Source organism: Populus euphratica, unplaced genomic scaffold, assembly GCF_000495115.2.
Source record: "Populus euphratica unplaced genomic scaffold, PopEup_1.0 scaffold181.1, whole genome shotgun sequence".
Lineage (NCBI taxonomy): Eukaryota > Viridiplantae > Streptophyta > Magnoliopsida > Malpighiales > Salicaceae > Populus > Populus euphratica.
Window position 1 is genome coordinate 1 of NW_011499958.1, and position 13,481 is coordinate 13,481.

The 13,481-nt window shown below is 38.0% G+C and overlaps 2 protein-coding genes across 3 annotated transcripts; both read left to right on the plus strand.

Annotated features, from left to right (window-relative positions):
* The first annotated feature begins 58 nt into the window (after positions 1 to 58).
* On the plus strand, positions 59 to 4,999 carry LOC105138440 (phosphoinositide phospholipase C 6-like). Of its 2 annotated transcripts, XM_011044507.1 has the most exons (9): positions 59 to 796; positions 1,642 to 1,838; positions 2,423 to 2,558; positions 2,647 to 2,892; positions 2,969 to 3,189; positions 3,298 to 3,415; positions 3,624 to 3,776; positions 3,857 to 3,943; positions 4,420 to 4,999. In XM_011044507.1, the coding sequence occupies exons 1-9, from the start codon at positions 404 to 406 to the stop codon at positions 4,711 to 4,713; spliced, it is 1,845 nt and encodes a 614-aa protein (XP_011042809.1). In that variant the 5' UTR covers positions 59 to 403; the 3' UTR covers positions 4,714 to 4,999. The 2 variants fall into 2 exon arrangements, with proteins under 2 accessions (XP_011042809.1, XP_011042810.1); XM_011044508.1 differs by lacking the exons at positions 3,624 to 3,776; positions 3,857 to 3,943.
* A 2,070-nt stretch (positions 5,000 to 7,069) lies between these two features.
* On the plus strand, positions 7,070 to 11,576 carry LOC105138441 (phosphoinositide phospholipase C 2-like). Its single transcript, XM_011044509.1, has 9 exons — positions 7,070 to 7,614; positions 8,189 to 8,385; positions 8,775 to 8,910; positions 8,987 to 9,217; positions 9,294 to 9,529; positions 9,922 to 10,039; positions 10,366 to 10,518; positions 10,653 to 10,739; positions 11,113 to 11,576. The coding sequence occupies exons 1-9, from the start codon at positions 7,306 to 7,308 to the stop codon at positions 11,404 to 11,406; spliced, it is 1,761 nt and encodes a 586-aa protein (XP_011042811.1). The 5' UTR covers positions 7,070 to 7,305; the 3' UTR covers positions 11,407 to 11,576.
* The last annotated feature ends 1,905 nt before the right edge of the window (positions 11,577 to 13,481 follow it).

The window sequence follows — 13,481 nt, forward strand, 5'->3', positions numbered from 1 at the left end:
TTCGAAATATAACATTACACTATTCTTAGAATAAATTCCTAAAAACATCTTGTATTTGGAGTAAAAAGTTTTCATTTCCTAATCTGAATTTACTCGAAATTGCTTTGTTTCAGAAAGATGTCACCTCACATGATTGGCCTGCAGAGAAGACATCCTCGTACGAGAGCAGGATAATTGTGACATTTGATATTAGTCAACAGGAAGAAGAAGAAGGAGCCAGATATCAAGGTGGTGCTTTTGCTTTTATAGTCTCATTTCTCCAACGATAGATAGAGCCACAAATTCTCCTGTTTTATAGGCCCTCCTCAGTCTCTCTCCCTCCCTGTCTCCCAAATCTTCAAGCCAAAAAGGTACTGGAAAATAAAACAAAAAAAACCAGATAGCGTGGCAGAGAAACTCAACGATGGGGAGCTACAAGAAAGATAAGCATAGAACATCTCCACTACCAGAATCTAGCAATAGCAACAAAGATGAAATGGGGAGTTATAATTACAAGATGTTTAATCTTTTTAACAGAAAGTTCAAGATCACGGAAGCTGAGCCACCCAAAGACGTGAAACAACTTTTTTCCAAGTTCTCGAATGGTGGGTCCCACATGACTGCTGATCAGCTCCGGCGCTTCCTGGTTTTGCACCAGGACGAGCTTGACTGCACGCTGGCGGATGCACAGAAGATCGTGGAGGAGGTCATTAACAGGAGGCATCATTTGACGAGATACAGCAGACATTCACTTAATCTTGATGACTTTTTCCATTTCTTGCTTTATGATGATCTCAATGGACCCATCACCTCTCAGGTTACCCCTCTCCCTAACTCTGTCGCTAAATGTGTATGGCACGTTTATGAAATTTAGAGTATCACAATTGTGATTTACGCTTTTAAATCATTGTTTTTTTTTTAATCATGGATAGGGTAAAGAAAGCAAAATCTTGTGCAGTTGATGCCAAACCATTTCTTTCTCAATTATTTCTTGTTGTAATTTGAACTTTAGAGAAGCTCGGAAAATGGGGTTGGATAAGTTTGTAATTTTTTACAGCAAATGATGGGTCTAAATATTTCTTGCATTTTACTTGGGATTCCAAAGGTGGGGTTCTCTCTCTCTCTCTCTCTCTCTCTCTCTCTCTCTCTCTCTCTCTCTCTCTCTCTCTCTCTCTCTCTCTCTCTCTCTCTCTCTCTCTCTCTCTCTCTCTCTCTCTCTCTCTCTCTCTCTCTCTCTCTCTCTCTCTCTCTCTCTCTCTCTCTCTCTCTCTCTCTCTCTCTCTCTTTCTCTGCATTTTTTTTCCTGGCAATTTTGTATTGTGCAGGAAGCGGGGCATTTACATTGTGGACTAGTGAAAGTAGCACTGCCCCCTTTTGCTGATTTTGTTAGCAATTAGAATTATACATTGATTAAGGTGTGTGGGCCTAGAAATTGATTGATTAGCAGATAGGATTTTTTTTTTTTTTTTTGTTATGATCAAGAACCAAAACAATAACTTCTCTTTTAGAAATTACGAAAAGATTTTTACTTACAAGTCTTACGAACAGGGATCTTTGGAGCATTACATATCTGCATCTTTGCCATGTTTTATCTGGGTATGCTTTGAACAATTTGTAAGGGGACCGTGTTGAGTATGCCCTTGACAAATTATGTCATTCCAGGTACACAATGATATGACTGCTCCATTGGCACAGTATTTCATATACACAGGGCATAATTCCTACCTAACTGGGAATCAACTGAGTAGTGATTGTAGCGAGGTGCCAATTGTAAAAGCTTTGCAGAGAGGTGTAAGAGTAATTGAACTAGATTTGTGGCCAGGTTCCGCAAAAGATGAGATTCTTGTTCTTCATGGAAGGTATATACTGATTGCAATTTTACCATTTTTGCGAATGTGAGTGCTTTCTTTTGCCTTTATGTATTTGTGGATATGCATATCCACTACTTCATACATGGATGGTAGTATTTGTGAAGCAGAAGTCTTTCTTTAACTTGAAAGTAACATTTAGCGAAATGTTTAGTTGCTATTACAAATCAGAATGAGGAAGCTTTTAGGGGCACAATATTTCATCGTTCTGTATATCTCATCTTTCCCTTTCCTGAAGCATGAAGGACAGGGCGTCTTTAACTTTTATTTTATTTTATTTTTTGTTAACAAAAATAATATAATGAATAGAGTTAACAAAAATAATATAATGAATAGAATTCACTGAATGGATTTCACGCAAAAGAAATTGGAGTTGCTAAATAGTGAGAGAGTGAGAAAAATCTATATAGGGATAGCTTGGATTGCATTTTGGAACGCAGAAGCAAATGAAGTGTTATTGAATCGAGTTATAAGTGAGTTAAAGAAAAACACATTCACTGTAGGAAAGACATGCATGGATGTTATGATTCTGAATCATTGTTTCTCTTACTAAGTTATATCCTGATTGATCGTAGGACCCTGACCACTCCAGTGCCACTCATAAAATGTCTGAAGTCCATAAGAGACTATGCTTTCGCTAGTTCTCCTTATCCAGTCATCATAACTTTAGAAGATCACCTCACACCAGAACTTCAGGCTAAAGTTGCAGAGGTTAGCTTTCAATTCATTTTCAAGGATTTGAATTTTCAGCTTCTCTGTTTCCTATTTATCTATAACCCTGCAATACCTTTGCACGTAGATGGTTACTCAAACATTTGGCGGAATGCTGTACTATCCTGAGTCAGATTCCTTATTACAGTTCCCTTCTCCGGAATCATTGAAACATCGAATAATCATTTCAACCAAACCACCAAAAGAGTATCTTGAATCTAGTGGCATCAAGCGAAAGGGACCTTTATCACCAGGTGGAAGGAATTCATCCGAAGAAGATGACGAAGCATCAGGGATACCATACCATACAGCTGAACTAGAAGCGGATGATAGGGTGAGCATAGAGGCGAATCTTGCCTAGTCTAAGTAAGATTTTTATGGTGTTTCGTTAACTTTTTCACAAATGGCAGAGCGACAGTGATCAAGATGATGTAGACCTAACCGATTGTGACAATAAATCAGGCCAGTTAGGGGCACCTGCATATAAACGTCTAATCACAATACACGCTGGGAAGCCAAAGGGTTGTTTAAAGGATGCTTTGAAAGTTGCAGCTGATAAAGTTAGACGTCTTAGTTTGAGTGAACAGGAACTTGAAAAGGCTGCGGCAACAAATGGAACTGATGTAGTGAGGTATCTATCAAACATTACTGATTACAGATGCTTGAAAGAAGTTTCTATTGCTACTGTCCATCTTAAAACCAGATCGATAGTGCTAATATATGCTGATGTTCTTCCCAGATTTACACAGAATAATATTCTGAGAATATACCCTAAGGGAACTCGGATCACCTCCTCTAATTACAAACCAATTGTTGGATGGATGCATGGAGCTCAGATGATTGCGTTTAATATGCAGGTTTGTTTCCAAAACCATTTGATGTCAGGCAACTTTCTTTCATGAAGGAGGCATTCATAAGTTAAAAGACTATATCCTTTATGAACCATGAGTGACCTGGATGTTCCAATTAGTCAAGCAATCCAAAGCTTCATGTTCTTGCATATAAGATGATCATAGAATGCCAGCCATATAAAGTCCTCGTAACATGTAAGCTTTTCTTTAACAGGGATATGGAAAATCACTTTGGCTGATGCATGGGATGTTTAGGGCCAATGGAGGTTGTGGTTACCTTAAGAAACCAGATTTTCTATTGGAGAAAGGTCCAAATAACGAGGTGTTTGATCCTAAAACAAAATTACCAGTAACAAAGACATTAAATGTGAGTGTACTAGTCTTGCTTGAAATTGAATTTCATCTGTCTGAAGCTCTCTTCCCCAACTCTATTTTATCTATTAACAGGTGAAAGTATACTTGGGTGATGGATGGCGCCTTGATTTTAGCCACACACACTTTGATTCATACTCACCACCAGACTTCTACACAAAGGTTGGTTGGATTAAGTATCCTACTCGCATGTAAATGTGAAATTTGTCAATAAACCTCGTAATACTTGAGCATCATCATTCCAACCTAGGAATGGGAAAAAGACTTTTCAATATGTTTTGGTTAACCTGCCTTATCCACAATTGGTCGAAACTCAATTCACTCTGAAGTGATTAAAAGATTAAAAGCCATTAATGAGCAAACCATATGTATTTTCTTTCACATTCTAGCTTAAGATCGAAAACGATGTGTGATGACATGTAAATGAACATTTGACTTGTTATCCTCAGGATAATCTCTAGATTTTGCAAATAAGTTTGAATCACCAGACTTGGATATTGGTATCTGTGATTGGTGAGGTTTAATTTGAGGTTCTAATCCTGCCTTATTCTGTTACATTGCTGGCATCTGTATCATGTTCCTGAAGTATCTATCTCATGCATGCTTTCCGGCTAATGAATTAATAATCCGCACTGCAGGTTTACATCGTTGGGGTACCAGCTGATGCAGCAAAGAGAAAAACAAAGATAATCGAGGATAACTGGTCTCCAGCTTGGAATGAGGAGTTCACATTCCCCCTAACCGTTCCCGAACTGGCTTTGCTTCGGGTGGAAGTGCAAGAGTATGATATGTCAGACAAGGATGACTTTGGTGGTCAAACATGCTTGCCTGTCTTGGATCTAAGACCAGGAATCCGATCAGTCCCTCTCCATGATAAGAAAGGAGAGAAACTCAAGAATGTAAGGCTTCTAATGGGGTTTCAGTTTGTATAACCTCTACAGTATTATTTTTCATTGATGGCATATGCTAGCTCCAGCCCTTGATCCTAGAACAACAGATTGTCCAACAGTAGGTGTATAATAAATAGGCTTCATAATTAGTTAAGAAATATTGAACCTGGCCCGAATGCTTATGCTTTTGTTTTGCTTCAGACCGACGATAGGGTATGAAAAGTTACAATCAAAGTTTTTTACCCTTGACAATTAACATGGACAGCCCTAGCTGTTGCTGCAAGGTCCTTTCTTCGCTGTTGAGATGTCACAATGTAATCTTTCGTTTTTTAGGTGCTTTAACATTACACTTGATGATTAGTTGTGGTCACGTATTAAGAAGCTTGCCTGGATGCATCTTTAAAAGATTATTTAGCGAACAACTTTTGAGCTAAGTTGATTTGTTCTTCAATTATGGTTAATTTTGTCCAAAAAGTTGGTATAACATATCATCTGTGTTGATGTATCCCAAAGTAAAACTATAATTTTTCCCCTTTAAATGTAACCCAATCGAGATACAACCGGAAAAAACAAATGATAGTCCTACAATATCCACTGAATCTAATCTCGTTCTGGATGGAAAAACTCCGGTAGGACCAATCACTTGTACGAGGCTCCGAGCCGCCTCCTTCATGTGTTTTTACAAGAAAAATTCTGATCCGGAGTCCTGAACGGTATATATCGAAACCTTGCCGGGAAAGTCAAGGTGCAAATCAGCAACCGATGAAAACTAGATTATGTTTGTTTTTATGTTTTAAAAATATTTTAAAAAAATTTAATTTTTAATTTTTTGTTTTAAATTAATTTTTTTGATATTTTTACATTTGATATATTAATATTAAAAATAATTTTTTTAAAATAAAAATATTTTTTTAATATATTTTAAATGAAAATTTATTTAAAAATATTTTTTCCATACTTGTACGGTTGTTTATATGTAAATGCTCTCACTTGCGTTTCTTTTGGCCGCTGAAGTATTATAACACTATCATGGGGAACGTTTGATCACCCTTCCCCCGTAAAATCTATCATCATTTTAATGGCGGCTCTGAAAGTGCGTAATAATAAAATATGATGGGATGGCTTAATGGCTAAAGGCGTGCTTTTTAATTATCAGCAACCCTTCAAATCTCAAGTCAGGCTATCGAAGTTAACTTCCATGAGTCATTTAAACTTGTTACAAAAACAAAAATCTCCAGTAAGTGAAAGCTGGTCTGAAAGTCGTAGACTGCAAGGAAGTTCTCGGAATGCCCTTGCAGAACAGAAGGTAGATCTGTCAATGGCCCAAGCTATAATTAGGTCCGAATATGAGAGATCCTCACCCCTTGTAATCCGATGTGGACGTGTGTTTCATCAGATAACTTGTGAGAGAAAACCTAGATGCTGTGGTCCACTACTGCTTCAAAGGAGTATCTTTTTTGAGCAGAAAGATATTCCTTTTCTTTTGTTCCAGGTAACTATTTTTTTTACTGAAGTTGAGAAATATTATCATCTAATTGGTTACTGAAAAGAAGGATATTGAAGTCATCAACTTATTTAACGTGTCAACAGTTCCTGATTTCATGGCATGCGTGTCACTTTAACCTCGTACTTCTAGCTGTTTAATGTAAGAAACAAGAAACAAAATTACAGTAATAGCCACAAACGATCGAGCGTGAATAATAATAATAAAGAACCCTAAGCCGGGAGGAAGGAGAAAAGTCCAAACGTGTCACCTTCTCTATAAAAATAAGCGTGACCTCTAACCACGGTGCTCACGTCCCAACTAAAAATAGACATCTCAATTTTCTATTATTATTATTTTTTAATATAGAAAGGAGAGTAGAGCCCATCAAAGCCTTAGAAAGGAGATCCAAACAGCATCAGCTAGCAAAATAAAAATGGAGTTGAGTTCCAGGAAGGGGACTTTGGCAATGCAGAAGAAAGGTGGGCTGTGGAAACCCCATCCGAGCAGTGAAATTAATCAGTTTTCCTGTCGGAGAGGACGGAGGAGTTATTTCTACAATTTCGGAGGATTCAAATTAAAAAAAAGCTTATCCTCTCAAATTTACGAGTTTCAAGTGCAAATAGTTTACCATAAACTCAATGGATAAAGAATTTATTAGTTTGAGTCAGCACATAAAGACTGATATAGAATAGAGGGGGGAAAAAGAAAAACATATGAAATTCCAAACACCTCTTCACCAGATTGTCCATTTCCTTCACTAGCACTCCATTAATTTATCGCGAGACTTTCCGTAAATTAACTTTATTCTTTCCCTCAATACGCAAGCATTATCACAGTTTGATTTAGCGTATGGTCAAAGCTACCTGTCACCGGCCATGCGTATAATTTAGCAAATGGATCAGTTTGTCGAGTATTGGATTCCTGTCACAGTCACTACGCCCATGCCAACCGTTCAAGAGAAACGAAAGGTCAATATGGCCGCACGCAATGTCACCCAAATTTCTCAGGAAACCATCACCTTTTATTGCCGACGCACACCATCCTCGAAAAAACAGCACTCTCTCTTCTTACATACAAATGGCAACAATCTTGTAATCCTCGAATAAAAACAACAACCATCTTTCTGCATCTCTCTCTAAAATTCTCCGATGTCCAAACAGACGTACAGAGTTTGCTTCTGCTTTCGCAGGAGGTTCAAGCTAGCAGAGGCCGAGGTCCCGGATGAGATCAAGGCCTTGTTTGATTTGTACTCGGAGAATGGCATCATGACCGCTGATCAAATCCACAGGTTCTTGATCGAGGTTCAAAAACAAGAAAAGGCCACTTTCGAGGAAGCACAATCTATTGTTGAAAGCCTCAAACATTTGTCTCTTTTCCACCGTAAAGGGCTCCATCTTGAGGCCTTCTTTAAGTATCTTTTTGGCGATACTAACCCTCCTCTTGATCTTAAACTTGGGGTAATTTTCCTCTTTTTTTTTACCCTTCTTTGTTGTGGCTAAATTTTGATTCTTCAATTACTTATGTTAATCGGGTCTTTCTTTCTGGTTAAATTTGGTACTTATCATACACATAGTTATATATTGCTTTGATAGCTAAAATAGGAAGTGGGCGGGTTCTTGTGTTCCATGTCGGGAAAGAAAGTGAAAAACTCAAGCTTATGACTTTTGACTGAATGGTTACTAATAAGCTGCATCGATTTAAGTATTTCATGATTATAATAACTTGTCAATTAATGCTATTGGATTGTCTAATTATCTTTGAAACGTATGATTAGATGTAGAGAGTCACGTGGGATGCTTGAACTTGTCCATGTCGCTAATTAACTTTTGTTATTTAAAGTTTCTTTAAAAGTGGAATGCCTTTCATTTTCTACCAGGAATGTAAAAATAAAAGCTTTCAACTATTGTCTCTTTGTCATGGTTTACTTTTCTAGTTGATTTTTTTTGGAATTACTGTTCTGTTTCAATTTCGTACGGATATCTGCATTTTTCTTTTTTGTGTTTGCTTATATATTTTATTCTTTGGTTTCAGGTGCATCAAGATATGACAGCACCCCTTTCACACTATTTCATATATACTGGCCACAATTCATATCTAACTGGGAATCAGCTTAGTAGTGATTGCAGCGATGTTCCCATCATAAATGCTCTGAAAAAAGGTGTGAGGGTAATTGAATTGGATATATGGCCAAATTCTGAAAATGATGATGTGGAGGTACTTCATGGGAGGTATGCTGTTATAGTGCTAATAATGGTATCTCTAAATAAATATAGGATGTGCAATTGTTACTGCAAAAGGAAATGAAGCAGGAACCAATAATTGTGCAACAACTTAATAGTGATCTTTTTTTTTCGTTAAGTTTTGATTTTGATCTTGCTTTGGTGATATGAATCATAAAGAAGCTTAGTGGCTTCTTCTTCTTCTTCTTTTTTTTTAATGGGGGATCGATATGTGCTAATCTGTAAAAAAAAAAATTTGCACAACTTATATCCTTTAGTACTTTGCCTTGAGTGACCTTTCAGTCGTGATTTATGAGAGATCATTGCTGTTAACTTCAAAATACTTTTGAACCATCCTTCCCTGGTTTTTAACCAGTGATACTTTGGACCTTGTTTAGGACTTTGACAACTCCGGTGCAACTTATCAAATGTTTGAGGTCAATTAATGAGTACGCTTTTACTGCATCTGAATTCCCCGTTGTTATAACTCTAGAAGACCACCTTACTCCAGATCTTCAGGCTAAAGTGGCTCGGGTGAGTCTTTGCTATTCTGTTGGGATGGGAAGGACTTACGGGCTAACGATTTAATATTCTTTCAAATGGTTTCTAGATGGTCACTCAAACATTTGGAGACATCCTGTTTACTCCTGGCTCAGAATGCTTGAAGGAATTCCCTTCCCCTGAGTCTCTGAAGAGACGGATTATCATATCAACAAAACCACCAAAGGAATACCTTGAGGCGAAGAATATTAAAGATAAAGAGAGTGATTCCCAGAAGGGGAATGCTGCTTCCGATGAAGAAGCTTGGGGGAAAGAGATCCCCATTCTTTCTGATGACAAGGTATTTGAAGACACTTACTAGTATTTAGTTTGCCAGGTTTTTCTAATTTCTTTCCAGACTAACCTTCTTGGAGCAGAATGAATCGGACAAAGATGATGATGATGATGCAGAGGAAGATCTTGATGAAGGAGATCACAAGTTGCAGCATGATATAGCACCAGAATACAAACGTTTGATTGCTATTCATGCTGGGAAGCCTAAAGGTGGATTACATGAATGTCTGAAAGTAGATCCTGATAAAGTGAGGCGTCTTAGCTTAAGTGAGCAACAGCTTGAAAAGGCTGCGGAAACCTATAGAAAAGAAATTGTCAGGTATAAGCAAACCCTAAAGCATTCCGTTGAAAGAACTCATCTGCAGGAGTACATGTGCCTTTATTTGCTGCTTGAAACCTTACTGTCACAGTTACTATTTGTTCGATTGTGCATTTAATAGTTCAATGCTCATGGTTGAGAATGTATTTATTGGTGGACTTGGAAGGATTTGAATGACTCGAAACATTGGGTTTTAATATTCTATGTTGTGGTGTTTATCCAATCCTGGCTTCTAAATTTTGACTCCTTTTCTGGCATTATCAATTCCATTATTATACTAGTAATTAGCTTATGTGCTTCATAACCATATCCTATGCCATTATTATACCCTTTGTACTTGGATCATTAGAAAACCAAGTTCCAGTATGTCTGATAAATGGCTTGCTGTACAGGTTTACCCAGCGGAATATACTCAGGGTGTATCCAAAGGGTACTCGTGTGAACTCATCCAACTACAACCCACTAATTGGATGGATGCATGGTGCTCAAATGGTTGCTTTTAACATGCAGGTTCGTGTTTCAAAATCTAATTATTGAGTTCCCAAGCATAAACTTTGAGGGTAGAAAGTAAAGGTGGGAGGATTTGGTGTTAATCATTCTAGTTTTTTAAGAGTTTTGGCCTTTTGTTTGTAAATGGATTGCTTAACTGAATAATTTTATTCAAACTTGTGTTTAAAAAGTACTAGATCGATAGAAGAGAAAATGATGAAGTCTTTTTTTAATATAGTTATCTTATATGATACTGGCTGAGCAATGCATTACATTTATCATTGTTCTTTTAAATTTATACAAGTACGTGTCTCAGCCAAATACTAAAAGCAGGTCTGTCATTGAAGGGACATGGAAGATCACTCTGGTTGATGCAAGGAATGTTCAGAGCCAATGGTGGGTGTGGATTTGTGAAGAAACCAAGTTTTCTACTGAAGTCTGGTCCACATGGCGAGGTGTTTGATACCAAAGCTAAGTTACCTAAGCAAAAAACTTTGAAGGTGAGTGCTTTACTGTCAATGGCTTTGGCTGGAATGGAGTTTTTTCCGGATCCATTTAAAATGTCCATGTAAAGTTTTCTTTTGCAGTTAACTTTGCGTAGATGAATAATTGCAATTTTCTTATTGCTGAATAGGTGAAAATATACATGGGTGAAGGATGGTTTTATGATTTCCAGCACACATATTTTGATGCATATTCCCCACCAGATTTCTATGCGAGGGTAAGTAGATACAATCTTACGGCCTTGTTGTCTCCTCTTCTTAAGTGATTACGTTCAATCCACTGCACAATTTTCCTTCTACACAACTATAATCTAATCCTAGTTTGGCGTTCCATCAAAAGTCTCATGTTCTTGTTATGGCTAAGGCATTGTTGAGATCTGTAGTAATGCAAGACTTTACCGTAACAGTTTTTATCTTTGCTGTTATTTGTTCGCTAGATTTTTGCAGTTTACTTTTGATTCTGTACTGCTTAGTTCTTCTTTTTGGGCCCTCCTTCCCCTTTGTTCCCGATAGGTATCTGAATCAGTGGCTACTGCCTAGATCATGAAAAATAATGGATGATCAAGTGCAGTTTAACTTCTTTTTGTGCAGGTTGGGATTGCCGGGGTCCCTGCAGATACTGTGATGAAGAAAACGAAGACTCTGGAGGACAGCTGGATACCTTATTGGAATGAGGAGTTTGAGTTTCCATTAACAGTTCCAGAACTAGCTCTGCTTCGGATTGAAGTTCATGAATATGACATGTCAGAGAAGGATGACTTTGGAGGTCAAACATGCCTTCCTGTATGGGAGTTAAGAGAAGGGATTCGAGCAGTTCCACTCCATGACCGCAAGGGAGAGAGATACAAATGTGTAAAGCTCCTTGTGCGCCTTGAATTTGTTTGATACCAGTAGAAGTTCCACGCTAAGTAGAAAACTACGAAAGAGAGAAGTACAGTACAAATCTGTGAAGTCCATTTTGATTTCTTTGTCGTTGTTGTGAGCTGGTGTGATTATGTGATTTCTTTTATTGCCGTGTGAACATAACAGCATCTGCCCGGTGCTTTTCTCTTGCTCTTCGTTGTGTTACACGGTAAAAAGAAAATGATGGATTTATTTTTGTATTTTAAAACTGTTTTTAAAAAAAATTAAATTTTTTATTTAAATTAATATTTTTTTAATATTTTTAAATTATTTTGATATTAAAAATAATTTCTTTAAAATAAAAAAATATTATTTTAATATATTTTTAAATAAAAAACACTTTAAAAACCCATCATAATTATATCTTCAAACTTCCAAACACGTATAATATGTTATTAATCTCTGATGAGAAGGTATTTTGCGGTTGACTCAAAGCAATAAGAAAATGATAGTCTTTTCTCTTTGATTTGTTGTCTGATAAAGGAAGCAAAAATCAGAAATATTCAGGCGTTCGTCAATTCGGAAAAATTAACCAGGTGGTCGTTATGATAACTATCCCTGTCTCGTGTTCATGGATCTCAATTCTAATTGCTGCTGCTAATGGGCAAGCAAACAATCCACTACCGGCCCCGGGCCTGGCACTCCATTTTTCCAAATGCTCACGTGGATAACACGTGACTTCATTACCCCGCCCTCTGTTCGTTCTTCAATGCCCAGCCGAACCAAACCCCACTCCAGTTCCTCTGCTCTAGAGTCCAGCTTCCCAAATTCTGAAATGTCCTCTGCCCACAGCCACCATCAACACTGACAGCTGTTCTCCGAATCCGTCACCGCCACTCTGCAGATCTGACAAGCTCAATTTTCAAATCCTATCATCTCTCATTTCTCTCGAAGCATCAAACCATCCGATCCAGCCTGGTCTTCCACTTCTCTATGCTACGCCGTTTTCGACCTTATCTGGTATCCAATCCTGGACCTGCCAATCCTCCGATCTCTCCGCTCATCGAGCCTCCACGGGCCTCCCTGCGTCCCCCGATAAAGCCGCGGAATCATCCACCTGCATCTGCCCTAAATGCCGCTGTGAATAATCCATATCTCAAGTTCCAAGAAGTTACCTCTGTTTCTGTGGCAAAGCGGAAAATCCACCACTTGATAATCCCCGGATTGTACCTCACTCTTGCTGCGAAATCTGTTACCGACCGTTGAAGAATAACTGTGGTTATTTCTGTTTGTTACTTTGCCATCCCGTTCCTGCCCATCTTGCCCGAAACTTGTCAAAACGTCATGTTTTTGTGGCAAAACGATGGATGTTAAGCTGCGGTTACAAATTGTTTTCCTGTAGCAATTTCTGTAATGAATCATTAGATTGTGGGATTCATAATTGTAAGCAAATCTGCCATGATGGAACTTGCCTGCTGTGTAATGCCCGCGGCGTTTATAAATGTTTATGTGGAAGGAAAGTCGAGGAGAGGGGAGTGTTGTGAGAGAGAATTTAGATGTGAGAATCCGTGCGGAAAATTGTTAGTCTGCAGAAAGCATGTGTGTGAGAGAGGTTGCCGTTTTGGGGGAGAGAGTTTATGAAGGATTGGCTTGTGATGTTGTTGTGCGCTTTGTGGTGGTACTTGTGATAAAATGCTGAGTTGTGGTTTGCATAGGTTCCATGAGAGATGTCATCGAAGGCATTGCATTGAGACTTGTCGAATTGCTGTCATCAAGTTGTGTCAGTGTGAGGAGATGAAGATAGAGGTAAAACCTTTATTTTTTCCTGCTTTCTGATCCAGTTCAGTGTATTATGAACTGTGGCTATTAGATTGTATTGGTTGTTCCAATGAAGATGATTGGTTATAATGCAATAAACATTAGTATGCTCATTTGTAGTGAATCAAAATTTTGACTTTTGTTTTTTCATATTTATTCACCGTGTGTGTTCAAAATTGGGAAGATTTAACTGAATTTAGATTGGGTTCCTTGCTATCAAGACTTGGCGTGTGAGAGGAAGAGTCAAAGATTGAGAAATTATGGACGGCATGCTTGTAAATGTAGGTGCTGTGATGGGG

Excerpts from the sequence above, each read along its gene's own strand:
- LOC105138441 (XM_011044509.1), top strand. The coding sequence starts at position 7,306 with ATGTCCAAACAGACGTACAGAGTTTGCTTCTGCTTTCGCAGGAGGTTC. Across the intron at positions 9,530-9,921 it reads TATAGAAAAGAAATTGTCAG|GTTTACCCAGCGGAATATAC; the intron begins GTATAAGCAAAC and ends CTTGCTGTACAG. Across the intron at positions 10,519-10,652 it reads CTAAGCAAAAAACTTTGAAG|GTGAAAATATACATGGGTGA; the intron begins GTGAGTGCTTTA and ends ATTGCTGAATAG.
- LOC105138440 (XM_011044507.1), top strand. The coding sequence starts at position 404 with ATGGGGAGCTACAAGAAAGATAAGCATAGAACATCTCCACTACCAGAA. Across the intron at positions 3,190-3,297 it reads AATGGAACTGATGTAGTGAG|ATTTACACAGAATAATATTC; the intron begins GTATCTATCAAA and ends TGTTCTTCCCAG. Across the intron at positions 3,777-3,856 it reads CAGTAACAAAGACATTAAAT|GTGAAAGTATACTTGGGTGA; the intron begins GTGAGTGTACTA and ends ATCTATTAACAG.